General features: G+C 47.1%; 1 protein-coding gene across 4 annotated transcripts in view; it reads right to left on the minus strand.

The window, feature by feature from the left end:
- WAPL (WAPL cohesin release factor) overlaps window positions 1–23188 on the minus strand; it is a 1161107-nt gene that overhangs the window by 976243 nt on the left and 161676 nt on the right. For all 4 annotated transcript variants that reach the window (XM_085607305.1, XM_085607324.1, XM_085607315.1 and 1 more), the window contains one exon: window positions 12320–12432. In XM_085607305.1, the coding sequence (XP_085463431.1) occupies window positions 12320–12432 (113 nt within the window). The remainder of the gene's footprint in view (window positions 1–12319; window positions 12433–23188) is intronic.

The raw sequence follows: 23188 nt of genomic DNA on the forward strand, positions 1-23188 counted from the left end.
CTTTCGTAGTAAATGAAGACCAGGGGGAGGGGGACCCCTGGGTGGAGGTTGGTGGTCGCTCAAGAAACTCTTATGACCAACTAGGTCCAAGACCCAGCGATCTGATGTAATCTCATGCCACCTGTGCATGTAACCGGAAATGTTCACACCCACAGGTAGGGAGGGAAGATGATCTGGTACTTTGACGTGCTCAATGCTTTCTTCCTGAGTCACAGGTTTGTTGGGGTGCTCACTTGCGGCCTCCCAGGCGAGAGAAACCTGCTGTTGAAGATTGACGATACAGTGGAGGGTTATAAGATTGTCGATATTGGGATTGGTATGGTTGATAGCGCTGAGCTCTCTGGGATCCTCCTTTGTAAGTGGCGAATCCTCGCCCTCTAGCACCTCTGAAAGGTACTCTTCTGTACAGAAGAGCTCCCAAAGACTTTTCGGTGTCCATATCATTCTTGATTGCCAAAAGAGCCTCAATGTGTTTCACGAAGAGTGACACACCATCAAAAGCCATATCAAGAATCTTTGCTTATACCTCAGGTCCAAAAGTTGTCGCAATTAGCCATCCTTGACGTGCAAGTACAGCCGCTCCTTCTAGCTGCCTAAAACCAGTATTTGCCACCCACGTCAAGGGCACAGTCAATTGTCTGAGGCTGCGCGCTCACCCTCCACCAGAATTTTGCATGCATCTTGCCTGCTTTCCTCCGGGATGAGGTCTATTAGCCCTGCAATATCGGACCAGATTTGGCAATCATAGCGGCCAATAATGGCTAGAGCATTTGCTGCTCCGATTATAACAGCTGCCATTGAAGAGAACCATCTTCCAAGGATGTACATTCTGTGTCCTTCCTTATCTGGGGGGGGGGGGGGGGGGGGGGGGTTTGGTAATCGGAGTAGCCGGATTCTTAAAAGCTGTTAATCAAGGCAGATACCAAGGAAGATAAAACATAGGAGAGTGAAAAGAAAAATAGGAAAGTAAGTGAGAAGCACAGAGAGAAAGATTTATATGAGGCAGATAAACCTTGGGTTCTAGCTATTTCCTTTTTAATTGCAGACGAAGAATATAGTTAAGGAAATAAAAGCACACATAGAAAAGAAATAGAAGAGAAGCTGAGTTCTGAAATTGGCATGGTAAGGAAATAAGGCAATAGGGGTTAAGAGATAAGAGAGGTTAAGGACTAAAAGTTTATGATAACAATAACACTTGTCTACAGGTTATCTCTTCAGCAAAAGAAGTCTGCTGGACGGACTCCTGAAAGAAGCCGCAGAACAGTCTCTTCTCTCTTTTGTTATTTTATCCACTTTCCCCCTTCTCCCTAGATAGCCACTCTAGAGACTTGTCACACTAAGCTCTGGATTGCTGTCTGGGTGGATTTGGGAACTAGCATCTCTGTTCCTGTGTAAGTTGAGTACCGTAATTAGAGTCTGACACGCGGGGCAGGCGGGGGTTTGCTGAGGCAGGGAGTGCGGCACAGGGGGGGGGGGGGGGGGAAGAAGGGGAGGGAAAACTCCCTGCCGCCCGACTGACTGCCATATCCCCCCCACTCCCCAGGATCAAGCAAGCGCCCAGGCTCCTCACCTCTTTAGCGGCTGCCAGGAAGTGCGACAGTCCGTTCCCAGGCTCACCCCAGTTCCTGACTTGCAGTCACCTCCTAGGAGGGGGGCCTCGTGTCTGGCCCAGGATCCCTGCAGTGGCAGTCCGGTCCCGGCACACCGGCGCAGACCAGGGTGGGGGCGCGTATGATTGGGTCGCGCAACCCTTCTGCAACAGCCTGACTTGCCGTAGGGCCCACCGCCACACCAGGCCGTCAGTCACAGGCCCAGACCGCCGACCCAGTAGTTTGTGTGGGCTCCCTCTATGGCAAAGCGGCACAGAAACAGTAGGGGAAAGCAACATTCCTCTCCTTTTGTAGCCGCCTGATAGGCAGCGAGCGTGTATCAACTGTCCGGCGCCGCACCTCCTCCAGTCAGGTCCGCCCAGGGCGTACGGCGGGTAGGATCTCTCTAGGCGCTCCCAGCGCCTCACAATCAGGCAGGTGCTCTGCCAGTGCCAAGGAGGGGAGGCGGCACCGCTAATTCAGCCGGAGCGGCGCAAGCAATTCTCCAGGATCCTCCTCTGTCCGGGGTGCACTAGGAGGCGTACCGGAGTTCAGGGCCTCGGAGCGGGCCGGGAGATCACCAAGGCAGAGCCGCCATCTTGTGATCGCCGCGAGGCAGGAGATGCTGCAAGGGCCGCCCGCGGCGTCAGGGTGTCACCCCCACCACTACCAAAGAAGGCTCAGAGGTCAGGGAGAGGCAGGCGGCGTGTAAGGTGGGAACTCCCCGATGGCGATGTGTGGCACAAGGGGGGGGGGGGGGGGGGATCGTTTTGATTGAGATCAGCACTTGTCCTTCTCGGTGACGGTTCAAGGGAACAAGTAGATTAACGGTACGCATGCATAGTGGCAATCCAGGTGCATAGACACAGCAAGCGGTAAAAGAGTGGGTGGGGCATTCACCACAAGCGCAGTATGGTATATCAAAGCAGAGCTATGACGGAAGGGAAATAAAAGTTTGTATATATGTCACTCCCCCTAATAATAAAATAACAAAACAAATTCCATTCAGGAAACCCCTCCCCACCCTGCGCAGCTCCCAGCAGACAAACCCAGGCGTGGGAGCGCTCCAAGGCCGCAGCTGCAGAGAGGGCTTGCGCGCCCTTGGTGAAAGTGCCAGACTCCACACTACAAAGTGTGCAGGAGGTCTTCGCATGTAAAATGCAGTACCCTGAAGGTCATGAGTTGAAACTCTACTCAGCCTTCCGTCCTTACGAGTAGTTTAAATTGGGTTACAGTTTAATTGTGCGATTCAAAGTTCCTAAAACAGCTGAAGTGCGGCACGTAGCGCTATGCAAAAAAAAGATTGTCAGTTAACCCATGAGTTGTCTTAGCATTCAAGCCGTGTTCCCGCAGAGCATGCTAACGGCAGTGATTATGCGGTTATTGGCGTGAGGTGGATTTCCAGCCACCTGCCAAGTATGGTTGCGCTTGGCGGTGTGAGGAGTTAAGCGAGTCATCGCTATTTTCAGAGCTCCTCTTAATCGTACAAAGGTCAGTCGGAGTTGTAATTGGGGCTTTCAGAGAGGCGCGATTTAAACTTTCATTCAACCTGCCTTAGTTATTACGTACGGCTGCAGGGGCGGGCTGAAGTTGATTTATAACCAGAGCACCTGAAATTATGTGGTATGGCCGAGTAAATTATGCGGTAAAAAGGCACATGATGCGGCTTAATGTGTAAGATTTTGTGATACTATTACTTTATTATTTTGCCCTTTACACACTTCTTAAGACTCTTCTGGGCTTTGGTTGCACCTCATGAGTACCAGTTTACAACCCAAATGCAGCAATAAGCAACAGAAATGTAACCAGTCAACCTTTGCAAAAGGCTTTCCATTGCGCGCAAAACGTGGTGCTTCGTTATTAACTTTTGAACAATTTGCGCGAGAAACAACATTGTTTGATGAAATCTACAGATTATGCAGCAAATGATGAGATGTGTGGCAAATGTGAGGGTCTATAATTATGCGGAAAAGAGCTTTTGCCGCACAATCACATAATTCCAGTGGCCCTGCTTATAACAGTGTGTTATGCTGTTGAGTGATTTTGCGGTTTTCCTACTGGAGACTTTACTGTCTGTGGTTCAAGAAAGCCCCCATCCGTTGAGCCAAAAGCGCAAATGCGCACATCGATGAAGTCTCATTTTTGTTGTGCGCTGGTATTAGAGCGTGCCGTTTGCTAGCTGACATCAACCTCGGTAATAACTTCTGAGGTGAATCTGTTCCATGCACTTGTTTATGAGAGGGAATAGGTGTGGACAAGTTATTCGAGATACATTTCCTTATTAAGCAAGCATTTGCAATGCAATAGGTCTCGCATTTACGCGAGTTTAAGCTATTGGCATTGTAAATGACGATGCCTTTTATTTATGTTTTAAAAACGAAAACACAAATAAAAGGCATTGTTATTTGCAATGTGAATAGCTCAAACTCGCGTAAATGCGAGACCTATTGCATTGTAAATGCTTGTTAAAATAGGCTACTGATTAGATGGCCTTGGGCCGTTATAGCCTATTAAGGATTTACGGCAATGCTTGAATATTTTACAGTGGGACTCCCATCTCAACGACGGGGAATGATTCAGACATGTGAATCTATGAAAGATACCCCATTACTGGATAAACTAGTTTATCATATTTAGGGCTAAGTAGTGATAGTAACTCCTTTCCACCAGTATTCCAATTTTTTTTATCTTGCCAGACAAGCCCAGGAATAAACACTGATATGGGCACTGCCACGCCAATTTTAACCAACCTTCATATAGATCCCACACCAATTTTCCTCTAAAAGTACTCCCTTGCAAGATCAGGAAGTCAGTGATGAAGCATGTCACACAATACCATTCAGCGAGTGAGAGTTCCATTGAAGAAAAAGATTTTTCTCATAAAACAAGTGGGTTCCCACCACATGATTGTTGTACAGAGGAGGATAGGTCAATCTTTCCTCCCTCTCTCGATATTTATATAGAACTTTACAGTACAATGTATTTCACATTTTCATGAACACATCACTACACAGGTACCTTCTAAATTTGTGCTTGGGACCCGTCTATACGCAACCAATTTTACAAGTATGCAGTGCAAGAATTCAAGAAATAGGGAGGAGAGAGGCTGTGAATTATGTTCTATAGTAGGACACAAAAAAATAATGATAAGGAGTTCACGTACTAAAGAGAACAAGCCAAACGCAAGAACACATATAAGATATAGCAAAAAGATGTCCAAAGTTATTTTAAAGAAATTATTGCATCAAATCGTTTTGACAAATTATACATAGTGAAGCTACATGTATTACAATTCAATTAAAGAATCGAAATTTGCCTAGCAGAGCAACGGTAAGTTTCAATTCTATTAAGGACACGGAGGCGAGGATTATGCTATTCCTTCTTCGCTTTATTAACATACTTTTTCCACAGCAGCCAAAAAAGAATAGAAACAACCGCATTTCTATCTTTAAACAAGAAAAAACGATTTGGGAGAGCAACCACGAGCACCAACACAGTTCGCAAACTACAGCTCGCATCAGTCTCAGTCTCAGTCCCATTCCAACGTAGTCCTTTCTCAGTGTTAGCCTCCAGTAGAAGGTCTGCCACATCCGTTGTCCCTCCTCTTTCTTCGCGCGAACGCCTCCACGTTACTGGTCTTGTTTGGAACCATCATTCCCTAGAGGCAAATTACAAGGCGTAAGAACTTGAAACTGCGTAATACATCAACACAGCATTGCGAGACAACAAGCAGACATGATAACCTCATGAAGAGTAACAAAACGTCTTACTTACTGCCATACGGGAGGGTTCGCACCGATTGTGCCAAGGGAGGGATAATCCTCGCCTCCGTGTCCTTAATAGAATTGAAACTTACCGTTACTCTGCTAGGCAAATTTCGATTCTATGGCAGGACCGGAGGCTCCGATTATGCTAGTTCAAAGCTTACTTACCACCAAATGGGCTAAATCCACCACCGGTTTAAAATAAAACCGTTTAAAAGTCGAATCCGAAGACCAGTCCGCCGCACGCATTAAATCCTCCAAGCGCGCCCCCAGGGCGAAGGCCTTCGACGCCATCGCTCCTCTGGCAGAATGAGCACCAAACTGCTTTGTGTCTATCCCCGCCTCCTGCATGACCCACCGCACCCACCGAGCAATGGTGGGTGCGGAGACTGCCTTGTGCGGTTTTCGTAAAGCAATGAGGAGTTGTCTTTCGCCCGGAGGGCGTAACTCAGAGGTTTTATCCTCATAAGCCTTCAAACAATTCACGACACAAAGTTTGGGCACCTCTAAAAAGGCCGGATACGAAATTGACCTTGAAGCAGACTTCGTTCGACGACCAATGGTAAAAGTCACTCCATCCGGAGAGAACACACGCGCCGAAACATCCAACGCACGCACATTCGAGACCCTACGACAAGAGACTAGACATAGTAGCATGGCTAGTTTAGCCGAGATCTCCTTCAAGGAGAGGTACTGGTTCGACTGCCAAGACAAGAACAAGTTCAGCACTACATTGATATCCCACAAGACGGAGTAGCGAGGTTCTGGGGGCAAAGACAACCGAATTCCTCTCAAAAGACGACAAACAAAGGGGTGCTCACCCACCGGCACACCCTCAACAAGACAATGGGCCGCTGAAATAGCCGAGCGCATTGCGTTAATGGTACGATATGCCAGGCCGTCAGAAGCCATTTCGGCCAAGAAATTCAGAATGGGAACAATGCCTGCGACCACGGGATCCAAACTCCGTCGAAGACACCAACGAAACCACTTCGTCCAGGCGGACCGATAGCGTTTGGAGGTGCTTGCGGCCCAGGCCTGTGACAAGAGGTGCTCAGCCGATCCCGAAAGGCCTGGGAGCGACCAGCGTCGCCGGAAAGCCACCATGCCATCAGAAGGAGAGAACCCTGAGTGATCAGGTGGTGTTGCTCCCCGTTCGGATTCAGAAGAAGATGAGGAAACAGGGGGAGTGGGATTGGAAAATCCCAAGAAAGTTCCAGAAGAACTGGAAACCACACTTGATGCCTCCAAAAAGGTGTCACCACGACCAACTCCGCTTTCTGTCGGCGAACCCGCGCCGCCAATCTCACAATCATGGAGAACGGAGGAAATGCATAACTCTGCTCCTGACTCCAATCTTGCAGGAAAGCATCTGTGGCCTGCGCCAGAGGGTCCGGCCTCCAACTGAAAAACCTCGGAAGCTGATGGTCCAGACGGGACGCAAACAGATCCACTGAGAACGGCCCCCAAAGGGTGGCCAACCACTGAAAAACCTGAACGTCCAGTTTCCATTGGCTTGCATTCCGTAGATTGCGGGAATGCCAGTCCGCCACACTCCGCCGTCACAGATACGTGATGGTCCAGACAGAACCCCCAAAAGTCTTTCGCTAGATTCGCCAGAGCTTGCGACCGAGGGCTCCCCAGGCGGTTGATGTAACGAACCGCAGAAATATTGTCCATCCTCAAGAGGACGCAGGAGCGAACCCTGTCTTTGGTCCAACACTGGATCGCGAACGACCCTGCCAGAAGCTCTAGGCAATTGATATGGAGCTCCTGTTCGTCTAATGACCAAGCGCCGCCAGTAGAGAAGTCGCCGCAGCGAGCGCCCCACCCCGACCTGCTGGCGTCGGACTCTATCACCATGTCGGGAGCGGCTCCAAAAATGGCTCTGCCATTCCAGGCATCCATGTGGGCGAGCCACCAGGACATTTCGCCCTTGACCTCCTCTGACAGAGACACCTTCTGGTCGTACGACACGCCCCTCCGAAGGTGATGTGCTTTCAGGCGCTGCAGCGCACGATAGTGCAGGGGACCCGGAAAGATTGCCTGGATGGATGAGGAGAGCAGACCCACCACCCGGGCAATCTGACGGAGGGAGGTGTGGGACTTGGAGATCGTCTGTCGCAACAGGTGCCGAATCTTGGACAACTTCCTCTGGGGAAGACTCAAAGACGCATGAACCGAATCCACCACGAACCCCAGGAAGACTATATTCTGAGTCGGGTGCAAGATCGACTTGTGTGCGTTGACGATGAAGCCCAAGCTTTGCAAGAGCGACACCGCCTGACGCAGATGAGAAAGTAACCGCTGCGGGCATTGTGCCATGAGAAGGATGTCGTCCAGATATACGATCATTCGCACCCCTTGGCTCCGCAGAAACTCCACCACCGGATGGAGCACCTTCGTGAAGCACCAGGGTGCCGAGGACAGCCCGAACGGAAGGACGGTAAACTCGTACACGTGGTGCCTCCACTGAAACTGCATGAAACGGCGATGAGGAGGATGGATCGGAACAACCAAATACGCGTCTTAAATCCAAGCGCGCCATCCAGTCTCCCTGAAGGAGCACATCCCGAAGGAGGTGGATCCCCTCCATCTTGAAATGGCGATAAACCAGCCAGCCATTGAACTCCTTCAGATTGATGACCGGTCTGCGCCCCCCATCCGTCTTTTCTACAAGGAAGATATTGCTCAAGAAGCCCTGGGGATGCAAGGTCGACCGACAGATTGCCCCTTTGCGGAGCAGAGCGGACACCTCCTCGTCTATAAGACTGGCATCTGCCACGGAAAAGCTTATAGGATGTGGAAGGTTTGCCTGGAGGGGTGAATCGTAAAACTCTATGTCGAACGCCCGAATGGTCTGCAGAACCCAAGCATCGCTCGTGAGGGCACCCCAGGCCTCCCAGAAGTGCGCCAGCCGGCCCCCAATTTGAACTTGAGAAGGGGAAATGAGACTTACCACCACCTGCGGATCCTCCGGCGGTGTTCTTGTAACCTCCACGCCCCCGGAATTTCTGCCCTCTGGTCGGGTAGAAATTATTTAAGTTGGCGGAGGTGTTATATTGACCTCGTCCGGAGCCTTGTCCCCTACCAGGGTTCTGCTGCCCGCCACGGCCGGTCGCGCGGCCCCTGCCACAACCGGCCCCGCCGAAAAAACGAGACTGAAAGACCCGCTTAATATTGGTCTGGGCCTTGTCCAAACTCGTGAAGGTGGCCACAAACTTGCCCAACTCCTTCACAAACGGCTCGCCAAAAAGCCCCCCTGCTGCAACCGCTCCAGCCTCGGACGAAGCCAAGTCGCCTAGCTTGGGGTCCAATTTAATCAGGAAAGAACGTCGCCGCTCCGTCGAGAGAGCACAATTGGCGTTGCCCAGAAAGACTACTGCCCGCTGTGCCCAGTTCGAAAGAACGTCGGGGGAAATAGAGGACCCTGTTGCCTTGGCCTCCTCGGCCATATCCAAAATCTTTGTCAGGGGCCCTATCACGTCGAGCAGCTTATCCGGACAGGAGCGCCAGGAACGGTCAATGCCCTTACGGGGATCCTTCATACACTTGGCCAGGAAGGTTGCCATCTTGGAATCTAATTCCGGTGTAAAGGCCACCTTCCCGTCCAACGACGGCCTAGGGCACTCCGCCCGCAGACAACCTCTAGCCTCCTTCTCTAAGGGCTTACTTAGGCGACTCGCCACAAACTTCGCCACCTTGTCACCGGGCGCCCAGGCCGCCGACCGCGGATGAATGATGTCATCCGGGTTGAGCATGCCCAAGGCATCCTGCGGCAACTCCGCGACAGAGCCAGTAGGACGCCAGGACCGCGAAGACCCTTCCTCCTCGTCCGAATCCACCGGTGAACCTGCGTCCGGGGAAGGGGAATCCGGGACCACGGACGCTGCAGGAGTTGGGGCCGGGGATGGCGACAGGGGCGCCTTCGCCAGAAACGCACGCTTGAGACGGTCAAACGCGTCCCTGTCCACCCCCTGCGGCTCCCCGGAACCCCCCTCCGTGCGACCCTTTTTAGGAACAGGCGGCCCCTCCCCCAAGGGAGGGGTGGAAGGGGAACCCTGGGAAAAAGCCAATCTTGCGCACTCCGCAATAATGCGGTTAGAGAGGCGCTCCTCCATAGGTCCCATCACCTCATTCACACATCTATAAATAGAATCATCCACCGCCTCAATAAATTGGTCGTCCAAGGGCAAGTACTGAACTTGCTCCTCCTCAACAAACTCTGAGTGGCTCATGGCTAATCAGCCCCCCGTACAAGAAACCTGGCGGCAATCACTATCCAAAGTGACAGGGCAAGCCTCCCCTTGGAGTAACAAGGGGGTTCAACAATGAAGGGCAGTAACACCCCCCGATTATATGTGGGCAGCCTGGCAGACCGCATGATTTAGGCAGTGCAAATTCACCGCAATAGAGGCCGCACCCGCCTCAAGCGCGCAGCCCCCACAGAGTGACGGGGCCCAACCGCCACCCAGCGCGCTGAAAAAGCTCTGAAAAGTGCGGAAGGAATCAATGCCCGTAGGCGATTTCCGCGGCACTGCCGCTATACAGACCCCCGCCGGGGCGTTGAATTAAATTGCGGGAAATACGGACCCCCACCGGGGCGTTCTGGTGTGGCGGCGCTGGGGACAAGGCTCGTCGGACCGCTGGTCTCGCTTCGCGCTCCGACAATCACGGAGATGCGAAGCGGGACCAACGAGACGCGCGAGCTCCCCCTGATGGCGGCAACAGTGCACCGCAAAGTGGAGAGTCCGCGAAAGGAGCGAAACCGCTCCCGCGGAACCGGGGAATCTGAAAGGGAAAAAAACCCCAACAAGTGAACGTGAGAACCGCAAGAACGGTCTCAAAATCTACATATGAAACACGTTAAACACACCCAAACCCGGGAGGTAAATAAAACAACTTATCTGGTGCTGCGGAGCAGCGAAGAAAGAGGAGGGACAACGGATGTGGCAGACCTTCTACTGGAGGCTAACACTGAGAAAGGACTACGTTGGAATGAGACTGAGACTGATGGGAGCTGTAGTTTGCGAACTGTGTTGGTGCTCGTGGTTGCTCTCCCAAATCGTTTTTTCTTGTTTAAAGATAGAAATGCGGTTGTTTCTATTATTCTTTTTTGGCTGCTGTGGAAAAAGTATGTTAATAAAGCGAAGAAGGAATAGCATAATCGGAGCCTCCGGTCCTGCCATAGAATCACTAAATTATTTTCATTAACCAGTCATATGTCAGATATTAGTATATTAAAAAACTAATGCAAATTTCACAATGGTAAAATCTCTCACGATTTGTCTGTGCAACTACCCCCTACAGAAGAGACAGAACTAGCAGGAAAAAAGTGTGCAAAAGGAGAGACAACAGCACAAACCAATATGGATAAAGACCATAAAATGTTGTGCATCTCCAGAAAAATTAGCTTCTTACCTCAATATTAATATGGCTGAGAAAGTGACACAGCTAGGTAGTTCATTTCCACAGGAAACTATTCCAAAAGAACAAATGCTTAAACTCGCAGTGTGACCTAAGAATGCAAAACTATGAACTGCTGAGGCAAGCAGGACAGGAATTTAATAGCAAAGCTATTAAATGTTAGAAAACCCACCACTGCAAATATTTGCAAAAATGCTCATTATTTCTAAGACTATGAGTGCCGTTTAAGGACATGATCATTAAAGTGTAGTTGAGAGCTTGCTTAAGCTGATCACTTTGTGGTTAAGGCTGGTGACATAAAAAGAGTGAATTATGTTCAGTTCACAAGCCATAATAAAATGGGAAAATCATGAACACGGCCATACTTTAATCATCACAAAGGTGTGTACTTTTGATTGTACCGAAGCAAATACAGTTCCACAACTTCAATGCAGCAAGCAAAATCACTTCTACAGATAAGCACAGCTCTTCCTTTAAATAAAACGATGTACTTGCTTGTCCGAGTTATACATTATATTTATGACTTGAATTGCACTAAGTAGCTGATATAAACAAACAGATTTTGGCACCGCCCATTTTTAGACAGCTTCTTGAATCGAAGTTCCCCATTTAGTTTACTATCAAGCCATGTTCATTATTACTTCTCCCACAATCTAGGACCTCAAAATTTCACTCTTCTATACAAATCCAGAGCCTAGAGAATACGAAATAGGGGACCTTTAAGATCTGCACAACTTGTAGCCTCACAAAGTGCATATACTCAATAACATCACTGCATTTTGATTAAACATTCAAGTATAACCTTAATGTCGAACACTGCATGTTACAGAATGTTATTGCACGGGAGAACCTGGGCTCATTTTCTGCATAAACCTATTCCTCCAAAATAATTTGGTCTATTACAATGCCATTATTTGCGAAAGCTACAAAGGTTTATATTTAAAAACACTGCTTGAAAATCACATTTTGGGAAACAACAAATCACATTTACTTGTTTGTCAGAGTTATAAATTATATTTCTGCCCCAAATTGCACTAAGTAGCAGATACAAACTTTCAGATTTTGGCATCTCCCATTTTTGGACAGCTTCTTGAATTGCAGTTTCCCCATTTAATTTGCTAGCCCCATTTATTTTGCTATCAAGCCTTGTTCATTATAACTTCTCCCACAACCTATGCATTCAAGATTTCACCTTTCTATGCAAATCAAGAGCTTATAGAACACAAAATAGGGGGCCTTTAAAACCTGTACAACTTATACCCACACAAGGTGCAAATATTCAAAAACATGACTGCATTTTGAGTTAAACATTGAAGTATACCCTGAATGTATAACACTGCACATTACAAAACGTTACTGCCAGTGAGAATCGGAGTTCTTTTCTGCATAAATCTAATAACTTTGTCTATTACAACGCAACTATTTGTGGAAGCTACAAAAGTTTATATTTTTTTTTAAAACTGCTTGAAAATCGCATTTTGGGAAACAACAATCATGAAAGAATTTCAAATGCAGACCATACCAACTACAAATACTCACTCGCTTGGGTGCATTGAAAATCTTTCTGGCACCTTCTTTAGACTTCTCTCCAGGTTTCGCCTTCTTTAGCTCCTCAGGAAGGCCATACAGGTCATCAGAGAGTTCCATATGTTCTGCAACGCATCAATAATAATTAGTTTTGCAATCAAGTTATTACCTTGCATGGATAAATATCAATGCTAAATTTCCATAAACATGTTCCTTCAGGTAAAAATAAAAAAATCATTTCCATGCTTTAGTCTTAGAAGTTTTTATATTGATTATGATTTTTTTTTAAATTATATATAAAGTTTAAACAGCGGAGATAGAGTTCAAAATACTTTGTCACATTACTATACAATTTACTAAAATGTAGCCTCATTTATAACCACTGTAATGGAATTTAACTGGTGCTAACCCCATGCAAGTTGCTAAACTACAATCTGAGAGAGCACACATTCTACAATACACTGAGGAAATCTCCCCCAGTAACATTAAAAAGGATCCGAACAAATAAACTGTTCTTCAAAGTGCTGATGCCCAATAATTGCTGAGGATGTTGCTGAAAGTTAGTAAAAACTTGGATATGGCAAAAGCACACTTTCCTCTCTGGTGGCAAAGTAGGCAAACAAAATATAAAATATGCCAAGGCACAGCTTGAAAAAAATATATGTATTTTAAGTATATTAAGTTTTGAAAAACACAAAGGGAAATTATAGTTGGGTGAAAATGTCAGTAAAACATACAGTTTTAAACAAGTACAACAACTTAAATTAACCAGTTCTAGTTCTCAAGTAACTATAATTCGTGCCCTAGAGTAACTGACTCGCCGCCACCATGCACAGAGTGGTCATCAATGATGTAATTTGAAATGTTGTAGTGATTTTATCAACGTTGGCGTAGAACAGGTCATGAGTGATGTAATATATGAGGTAGTTAACAGCGCACTGATTTTCTTCAGTGAATTTTTATGTTTATTTTTAACAAAGTAAGATGCCCATCTCCGTGTGCGGCATTGGGTCTGGCCTGTGATCAGGCCTTGTGTCCAACACCCCCGTGGGTGCCCTACCCCCCACAGTGCGCAGCCTTTGACCGTGTGCGGCATGGGGTTGGTCGAAGGACCTGGCCAGTGGTCAGGCACTGAGACCATTCCGCTGCCACCACACCCACATCACACAGCCTTTAGCACTGTACTGCACAGCCTTTGGCCATGTGCAGGAAGAAGTTGGGCATAGGTCCCTGCCTGTTGCGAGGCTCTGCTCCCAACCACCACATGGGCATACACAGCTATATGACATAAAATAAAGGGTGCGACATCTCACCCCATTTCCGGACGCACAGTGATAACATAAGCATACCAATAATGCAGCAAGTTAGTCCAGATTTGTTCAAAATGTATTCAGATTTCATCAAGAAAGTGTATTCATAATTCCCAAGTTTTATCAATAGTCACATGAGGGACATCTCACATTTGTCACAGTAACCTTAAACGCTGCAGAAATGCCAACAAGCCTTAATCAGTAGCTAGGAGTGACAGTAAGTGATCCTCATCAGTCCATCCAGATAACCAAATGCATTTCGGGCCTTTTTGTGGCCCTTCGTCAGGGGTATTCTACGATTTAAAAAAATAATGTTTTAGTACCAAGTATATCAAACCAGTTACCCATGTTTCTTCTTATTCAAAACATTAAACGCCCCTGCCTCATGACTCATCCACATCATTAACTTCTTCCCGCTAATCGTAGCTAAAAACGCCACCTTTAAGTTGATGCCCGAATCACCCTCTCTCAACCTCCCTCATTTCTCTCATATTCAATTGCACCTTTTAAGTCCCAGTTCAGCGGTTCCCTTACATGCAAGCATTCTATATTCTGATCTAAGAACAAAATCTTATCCGACTGAATGATTACCTTCCAAAAATTCTTCTCTTCACCTCACGGGCGATTCACATGAATGTGTGCAGTCTCCGATCTGCATTTAAAGCACCTGGGTTGTGTCTACGCCCTTCTAGAGCTCCTCTCACTCATTGGTCTCTTAACCCTATGTCTCCCATTACACTGTTTAAGATGCTGTAATGCTCTTGTTTGTATTGTCAATGTAAACTATGCTCCATCTAGGCGTTAACCCCCAACTCTTCCTGTGTTTAACCTTAATATTAAGGTTACTGTGACAAATGTGAGATGCCCCTCATGTGACTATTGATAAAACTTGGGAATTATGAATACACTTTGATGAAATCTGAAAATCTGAATACATTTTGAACAAATCTGGACTAACTTGCTGCATCATTGGTATGCTTATGTTATCGCTGTGCGTCCGGCAATGGGGTGAGATGTCGCACCATTTTTTCTATTGTTTTTCACAAGCACGTGGCCAGGGCAGACCACGATTCTGGGCTCAGCATGCTAACAAACTCAACACAGGATTAAAATTGATGAAAGGAAGTAACTGGTGTGCACTCTGTCACCCTTTTTTTAATTGATTCATTGTTTGCCTTCTAGACTAGTTGCACCCATTGGTCAATAACATGAAGAAAAATCACAATGAAGGCATATGAGAGACTTTTGAAACAACATTTCCTCAAAAGTGGATTTTTTGAACTACATTTTCTTAAACGATAACAGATTTTGATGTTTTCACCACCGTGTTTATGTATATACAACCAACATGTTCGCATGCGTGCTTCAAAAGGTTATATAAAACTGTGATTTTGAACTTTCAGTATAAAATATGACAAACAGGACATCCCAGAATTAACGCTGCGAATGTCAATAAAGGGAGGGCAGGGAACTTTAGATTGATGTCTAGAAAGATCGTATATACAGAATGAGTGATAGTACAAACTACTAGGATCGGGATGTAGAGTGTCTAGACACCTTAAGGATGGTAAATGTGGTGCATTATGGGAGTTGGAGTACAACAGTTTTAGTATGAACGCAAGAACTATGCACACAAGATGCCATAATGTGGGATTGTAGTTGTGTAATATGGTCAGACAAATATTAAGGTTAAACACAGGACGAGTGGGGGGTTAACGCCTAGCTGGAGCATAGTTTACATTGACAATACAAACAAGAGCATTACAACAGCTTAAACAGAGTGTAATGTGAGACATGGGGTTAAGAGACCATTGAGTGAGAGGAGCTCTAGAAGGGCGGAGACAACCCAGGTGCTTTAAATGCAGATCGGAAACTGCACACATGCATGTGAATCGCCTGTGAGGTGAAGAGAAGGATTTTTGGAAGGTAATCATTCAGTCGGATAAGATTTTGTTCTTAGATCAGAATATAGAAGGCTCACATGTAAGGGAACAGCTGAACGGGGACTTAAAAGGTGCAATTGAATATGAGAGAAATGAGGGAGGTTGAGAAAGGGTGATTCGGGCATCAACTTAGCGGTGGCGTTTTTAGCTACGATTAGCGGGAAGACGATGTGGATGAGTCATGAGGCAAGGGCGTGTAATGTTTTGAATAAGAAGAAACATGGGTAACCGGTTTGATATACTTGTTACTAAAACATTGGGTTTTCTTAAATCGTAGAATACCCCTGACGAAGGGCCACAAAAAGGCCCGAAATGCATTGGGTTATCTGGATGGACTGATGAGGATCACTTACCGTCACTCCTAGCTACTGATTAAGGCCTGTTGGCATTTCTGCTACGTTTAAGGTTACTGTGACAAATGTGAGATGTCCCTCTTGCGACTTGATAAAACTTGGGAATTATGAATACACTTTCTTGATGAAATCTGAATAAATTAAGAACAAATATGGACTAACTTGCTGCATCATTGGTATGCTTAAGTTATCGCTGTGCATCCGGAAATGGGGTGAGATGTCGCACCATTTTTTATATTGTTTTTCACAAGCACGTGGCCAGGGCAGACCACGATTCTGGGCTCAGCACACGAACAAACTCAACACAGGATTAAAATTGATGAAAGGAAGTAACTGGTGTGCACTCGGTCACCCTTTTTTGAATAATATAAAGGGTGTCATTTTATGTAAGGCAGACCTACTGACTTTGTCAAAGGGTGAGAACACCCAAATATAAAATACAAGCCTATTGGCTTTACATGGGGTCAAGCACATCAACCTTTTCTGTGTATACTGATTTTAACAGATAAATACAGACTGAAAACTTTATTTTCCTGTCTGTATTTATTTTTAAATTACAGAAAATATGGCTTCTTTGGATGATTTTTTCTACTGTCAATCAGGAGTGCTAGGTCAGGAGGTGTACAGATTGAGAGGTAGGGAAGATGAAAAATTACAATAGATTTCCTAATTAAGCTTAATTAGGTGCAGATCTACAGTTATTTGGGCTATTCTACAATGCAAGTGTTGTCAGATAACGCTATTACACTGTATACGGCTGAAACCTTTTGGACAGTCAAATGAGAGTATACACTTATCAGTCAAATATATGCAGAAAAATACCCAGCACAGCTTTATACAGGAAACACAAAAATTCAAAATGACAAATACAGAAATGAGCAAAAAATATGGATAAATAGACGTAAAACTGGGAGCCCTAATTATAATCAAATGCACATTTTATAAATTCACACGTTGCAATGTTTCATAAAAGGGTTCAGGAGTATGAAAATATTTTCAATAAAGTCACATGCCTTTGAGTCTAACTTTTTTCAGGCTACAAAACGCAACCCTTGAACCCTCTACAAAAGGACTCTGCACTACAGCTGCAGAGCTTACATCTCAAGTTTGGATTGCTTTAAATAAATATAGTAAGGTTTCCTGGTGTCATGGACTGAATGACCTAGGAGATTTACTATGTTTATTTAATGTTGCTGGGGGACTGCTGCACTCCCTTCAGCCCCTAGCACATTAAATAAGAAAGGCTGGTACTTCCCTAGCCTCTTACAGGGGCACCACCAGGAAGAAAAAACTATTTTAGAAAACTGTATGGCATTATGGGGCAGTGCTTGCCAGAGCAGTAAATAATGAGCGTGTTTCAAGCCACTCATTTATGTTTTTTGGGGACTAATTTTCAATGCCCACTAGTGTGGCACACACTTCTATTTTTTTTATTTTTTGTAAGATGGGGCCACAGGGGAGCACCCATTGACTCGGCAGTCCCAGCCGCTCCCAAGCCAGTATCCAACGTGGTTCCTGGAGGAGCCAACTATCTGACTCTGCTCTCACCTGAGCAGAAGCCAAGATGTGTTCCCTGCCTGGGAGAATACGGTCAGGGAACACCGCTTATATTTGCTGCCCGCACTCTCTTGAAGAACGTATAGTTTCTTACCTGTCGGTTTAGTTTTGCAGCTTGAAGACTCTCTGGATTCACTATGCTGTGCATTATTGCGCCATCTTGTGGTTGGGTCCGGAATCGTAGTATTTTCTCTCTTTTTTTCTTGGCCCGGGTGGTCTGCGACGTCCCACCATTTGGTGTCCTTGATGATGTCGGCGTGCTTCCTGCGGAAGCTCCCACCTTTGGTCGCCATCTTCGGATTCTTTTTCCTTGTCTTCTGTTAATCTTGTTTTTCCCCGTTACTTTCTAAAGTCTTGTTCCCTTTATATCCCGTTCCTCCGGTCTCATCTTTCTGGCGGAGGAGGGCGGGTTCGCTAGTGAATCCAGAAAGTCTTCAAGCTGCAAAACTACACCACCGGGTAAGAAACTATACGTTTTGCAGCATGAATCTTTCAGGATTCACTATGCTGTGCATAGACTTTTTAGCGGTTTGTCCTTATTGTGGTGACTGGGTGGAAGATGAGCACTAGTTACTGAATATGTGTTGTAAGACCTTCTGTCCTACTTGCGCTTTTGTTCATCTGGCTATCCACACAGTAGTGCTTAGTGAACGTATGCACTGAAGACCATGTGGCCGCTTGGCAAATGTCTTGGATAGGTGTGTTCGCTAGAAACGCAATTGTTGCTCCTTTCTTCCTTGTTGAGTGAGCTTGAGCTGCTCCTTGTAACTGTTGGCATGCTGCTTGTGGTAGAGCTGGATTGTCAGCGCAATCCATCATGCAATGGTATTCTTGGTGACTGGTCTTCCCAGAAAACTGCTGGCAAAGGAGACAAAGAACTGTTTTGTTTTCCTGCACTCATTTGTCCTCTCTATATAGTGCATTACAGCCCTTCTGATTTCTAGAGTGTGTAGAGTCCTTTCTGTTCTTGAGGTCGGTTTTTGGAAAAAACTTGGTATTTGGATGGTTTGATTAATATGGAACCGAGACACCACCTTTGGCATGAAGTGTTGGTCCGTCCTCATTACAATCCTGTCCTTGTGTATTTGTAAGTAGGGCTCCTGGAGTGTCAGAGCTTACAACTCACTTACTCTTCGTAGTGACGTGATAGCAAATAAGAAGGCAGTCTTTAGTGTGAGCCTGTGCAGTATAGTCTTGTGAATAGGTTCAAAGGGTGCCTTCATCAATTGAGTTAGCACTACGTTGAGGTTCCATGCTGGTGCTGGCATTCTTTTTGCCCCTTCCAAGAATCTTTTTACCACTTGAGAGATTAAGAAACTTTTACCTGTTTCTCCTCTTGTGTAGGCCACTACCGCAGCCAAGTGCACCCTCAGGGATGTGTAGCTTAATCCACTTTGTAGCAGGTGCGTTAAGTACCTTAGCACTGTATATTCCCTTGTGACCTTTCGTTGTATTTTCTCCTTGATGCACCATTGGGAGAACCTTTTCCATTTTGCTATGTAGCACTTTCTCGTGGTAGGCCTCCTTGCCTCCCTGAGTACTGCCATAGTACTTGCTGGTAGTTTTAGGTGCGCAAATTCTAGGTCTTCAGGAGCCATGCTGCTAGGCTGAGACCCTCTGGTTCTGGGTGAAGCACCCTTCCATTCTTCATTGTTAACAGGTCCCTGTAACCTGTGTGCTGGTTCTTGTGCCATTTCCACCATCTGTGAGAACCATGATTGCCTGGCCCACTGAGGTGCTATCAGTATTAGTGTCATGTTGCTGATTCTGCATTTGCGGAGAACCCTGTGTATCAGTGGAATCGGGGGAGAGGGGGGGCGGGGGGGGGGGAAGCGTATGCAAATGTCCTTGACCAACTTATCCATAGTGCATTCCCTTGGGACCGATGGTCTGGTTGTCTGGATACGAAGTGTTGGCATTTTGCATTCTGGTGTGTTGCAAATAGGTCTATTTGCGGAGTACCCCATTTCTGGAAAAGCTTCTCTATTTCCTGCTGGTTGAGCTCCCATTCGTGTGATGCAGACGTCTGCCTGCTGAGTTGGTCTGCTTCCACATTGTCCTTCCCCGGGAGATGTATTGCTAGTAGGTCTATTTTTAGTGGGATGGCCCTTCTCCATATTTCCTGTGCTAGCCCTGATAGTGCTACAGATTGTGTTCCTCCTTGTTTGTTGATGTAGAACATCGTGGTTGTGTTGTCTGTTTGGAACAACACCCTGTTTCCGTACAGCTCGTTCTGAAAGGCTTTTAAGGCTAGGAACAGTTTTTAGCTCCAGATAGTTGATGTGCCTGACCGCATCTTGCTGCGACCATAGACCTCTTACCTTGAGCTTGTTCATGTGTGCGCCCCACCCTAGCTGGGAGGCATCCGATGTGATGGTCACTGTTGGAGTTGGTTGTGTGAATGGCTTCCCCTTTGATAGGTTTTCCTTTTTCCACCATGCTATTTCTTGATTCACTGCGTGTGTGACAACCACAAGATCTTCCCAACTCCCTGTGGCCTGTAACCATTGCTGCATGATCCATTCCTGGAATGGTGTCCTGTGTAGTCAGATATTTGGGACTAGGTGGATGCAGGACGCCATTATTCCCATCAGTTTGCTCGACCTCCTCACTGTAAGAACGTGCCTCTTGCGGTAATGACATGATTCTTTCAGTATCGCCAATGTTCTCTTCCTGCTGGGAAACACTTTGGACTGTATGGTGTCGATCTCTGCCCGTTAGAATATCTTGATTTGGTCTGGTTGTGTGGACGATTTCTCCCAATGGATCGAGAAACCCAGTCTCGTCAGTGTCTGTATGACCTGCTGGATGTGTAGTTTGTATTGGCTGTACGAACTTGCCTTTACGAGCCAGTCATCGAGATAGGGGATACATGTATTCCTTGCCTTCATAGGCGTGCTGCGACAGCTGCTACACATTTTGTAAACACCCTTGGTGCGGATTTCAGGCCGAATGCCAGTACTGTGAACTGGTAGTGGCTTTGGTTAATCACAAACCTTAGCAGGCTCTTGTGTTTGTGGTTGATGGGGATGTGCAAGTATGCGTCCTTCATAGTAGCCATGAAGTCCCCTTGTTGTATTTGTGGTAATACCTCTTGTAGGGAAGTCATCTTGAACCTTTGAGTTCTTATGAATTTGTTCAGGAACCTTAGATCTAGGATAGGTCTTAGTGTTTTATCCACCTTTGGCACCAGGAAGTAAGTTGAGTAAACCCCTTTGTTCCTTTGGTACCACCTCTATTGCCTCCTTGCTGAGCAGTTCCTGTGCCTCTTGCTGCAAGAGCGAGAGCTCCTTTGCAGAGTGTGCCTTGCTTCTTGGTTTTCTGTTCGGAGGCTGTTTTTATAACTCTATACAGTATCCATATTCTATTATGTTTAGTATCCATTTGTCGGATGTGACCTTCCTCCATTCCTGGATGAAGTCTCTTATTCTTCCCCCTACCGGTGTTGAGTGTTCGAGGTACTGCTTGTCGTGGAAAGTTCGGCTGCAGTTCTTCCTTAGGTCTTTCCGCCCACCCCAAGGTGTTGCAAGGGTGGGGGCCTGTTCCATGGTGGAGTAACTTGGTGGAGGGCTGGTGGCCTCCTCTTCGAGTTGGTCCTCTTAGTTTCCCGCGCCCTCAAAAGGACTGTCCCCAGGGCTGGTACTACCAGTTCTGCTGCTGCTGCCCCTGCTGCTGCTGGCCTTGGTTGTTCCCTTGGAAGCCTTGCTGGGACATTTGATGCGATGTGCTAGGCACGTTGCCACCTCTACCACCCGGCCTTCACGTGGGTGTGACTCTTCTCATTCCTCTGAAGTGCAACGCTCCCATGGTCCTTACTGTTTCGTTGTCCTTCTAGAGCTGCGTCAACTTGTCGTCCACGGGTGTGCCGAACAGTTGCTCTCCAATAAAGGGTGTATTTAAGATGTTACTTTGTACCTCTGGCTTGAATCCCGAAAATCCGAGCCATGCGTGTCTTCTCTCAGTCACTCCTATCATCATTAGCCTGCTCAATGTTTCTGCAGCATTCAATGGCGATTTCAGGCATGTGTTAGCCATGTTCTTTCCTTCTTCTACCAGGTGAGCTGCCCTTTGTTGGTACTGGTCTGGTAGATGCTTTAGGAGCTGCCCCACTTCATCCCCGTGCTGGTATGCGTGCCCGTGGATCAGGGCATTGGAATTAGCGATGCACCAATGTATTGCCACATTTCTCTCCGCCTTTCTCCCTGTGAGATCCATCCTCCTACTCTCCTTGTCTGGAGGTGGTTCGGCATTTGTGGGAACATTGGCCCTCTTCCTAGCCGTTGCTGCAATTATGGAGTAGGCTGGCACTGACCCTTGGATGTATGCAGGGTCCTTAGAAGAATGTTTGTACTTCTCCGTTCTAGGTGTCACCGCCTAGCATACTGCTGGCTCCTTAAGGGTCTCTTCCCTGGTCCAGTACACTAGGGAGCATGGGCAGGAATTGGCTCCTAGTCTGTTGAGGCAGTAGTTTCCAGGAGGAAACATGCCTTGGGCTTCTCCTCCTCCATAAGTCTGTGCAGCCTTTTGTACGACCATGTTATAGATCCCTATGTCTTCTGGCGGCGAGGGCCTCGAAGGGTAAGTATGTACGCCTTCTTCCAGCAATTCTGCATCAAGATCGTGCCATTCCACGTCTTTTGCCTCCGAGGACGTAGAGTCCCGGTAATATTGCAGATCTTGGTTGCCTTCTTCCTCGAAATAGTAGTCGTCTACCAGTTCCTCGACTGGTTCGGGCGTTTTCGGCGGTTCCACGTCTTCGTCATCCCTTTCGACTTCGACCGCGGTTCTCGGCAGGATGGTGTAATGGCTCATCTTCTTGTCGAAGTCCTTTTCCGCAGTAAGATGCTCGCCATTTCGACCTCGAGCCTCCTCTTCTTCCTCTCCATCTCGGCGGCATGTTCGGCGTCTAGGGCTGGAGCACTTCTCTTCGAGGCAGTCGATGACCATGTCGGCCCTTCTTTCCTCTGCGCCGAGGTGTCCTTCGAGGGCACCCTTAGACGTCTTAGAGGGTTTTTGCTGATTGGGAGTCCTTTTCGAAGGATCCGCTCTGTTGACTGTCCCTGGAGGCTGTTGCTTTCGTCGAGTGTTTTGCCGGCAGAGCTCCTTTCGAGGACTTAGCTTCACCTTTACGAGTGTCGCTCGGGGCTTTTGCTTCACTCTTTCGAGTGTTGCTTGGATGTTTAGGGGTCGACTCTCCCCTTACCTCCTTCGACGTCTTATGGACCTCGACGACCGTGCAGTCCTCCGGTCCTTAGGCGATGTTCTCTTCTCCACTGGAGAGGCCCAATTCTCATAGCATTGGAGGTGGCCCCTGCCTGTTGTGGTTCGCCCTTCTCTGCCTCTCCCTTACTCAAAGGGTCTTGGGTGTAAACGCCGAGCAGGCGTTGCAGTCTTCGCTTCTGTGGTCGAGTGGCAGGCAGAGGTTGCAGACTGGATGTTGATCCTTCTGGGCGTACTTGTGGTGGCAATTGGTGCAAAACTTGAATGGTGTTTTGTCCATCCCTGTGCTCAGGAAGCCCCATGCGAGCGCCTTCTCTGTCGAACATCGAGGTTTTGTTCGTTAAAACCTCTCCCTAGTCGCTCCGGGTACCTGACCTGTAGTCCGGTGTAGTTGAAAACTTGTTTCTTCATTGATTTCTTCGATTTTGCTCGATTCCTCTTCCAAAACTCTGGAACTGTCAGGCAACGATCCAGACCCAACGGCGGAAAAAAGAATCT

The sequence above is a fragment of the Triturus cristatus genome, chromosome 1_2 (assembly GCF_964204655.1).
Source record: "Triturus cristatus chromosome 1_2, aTriCri1.1, whole genome shotgun sequence".
In the NCBI taxonomy this organism is placed as follows: Eukaryota; Metazoa; Chordata; class Amphibia; order Caudata; family Salamandridae; genus Triturus; species Triturus cristatus.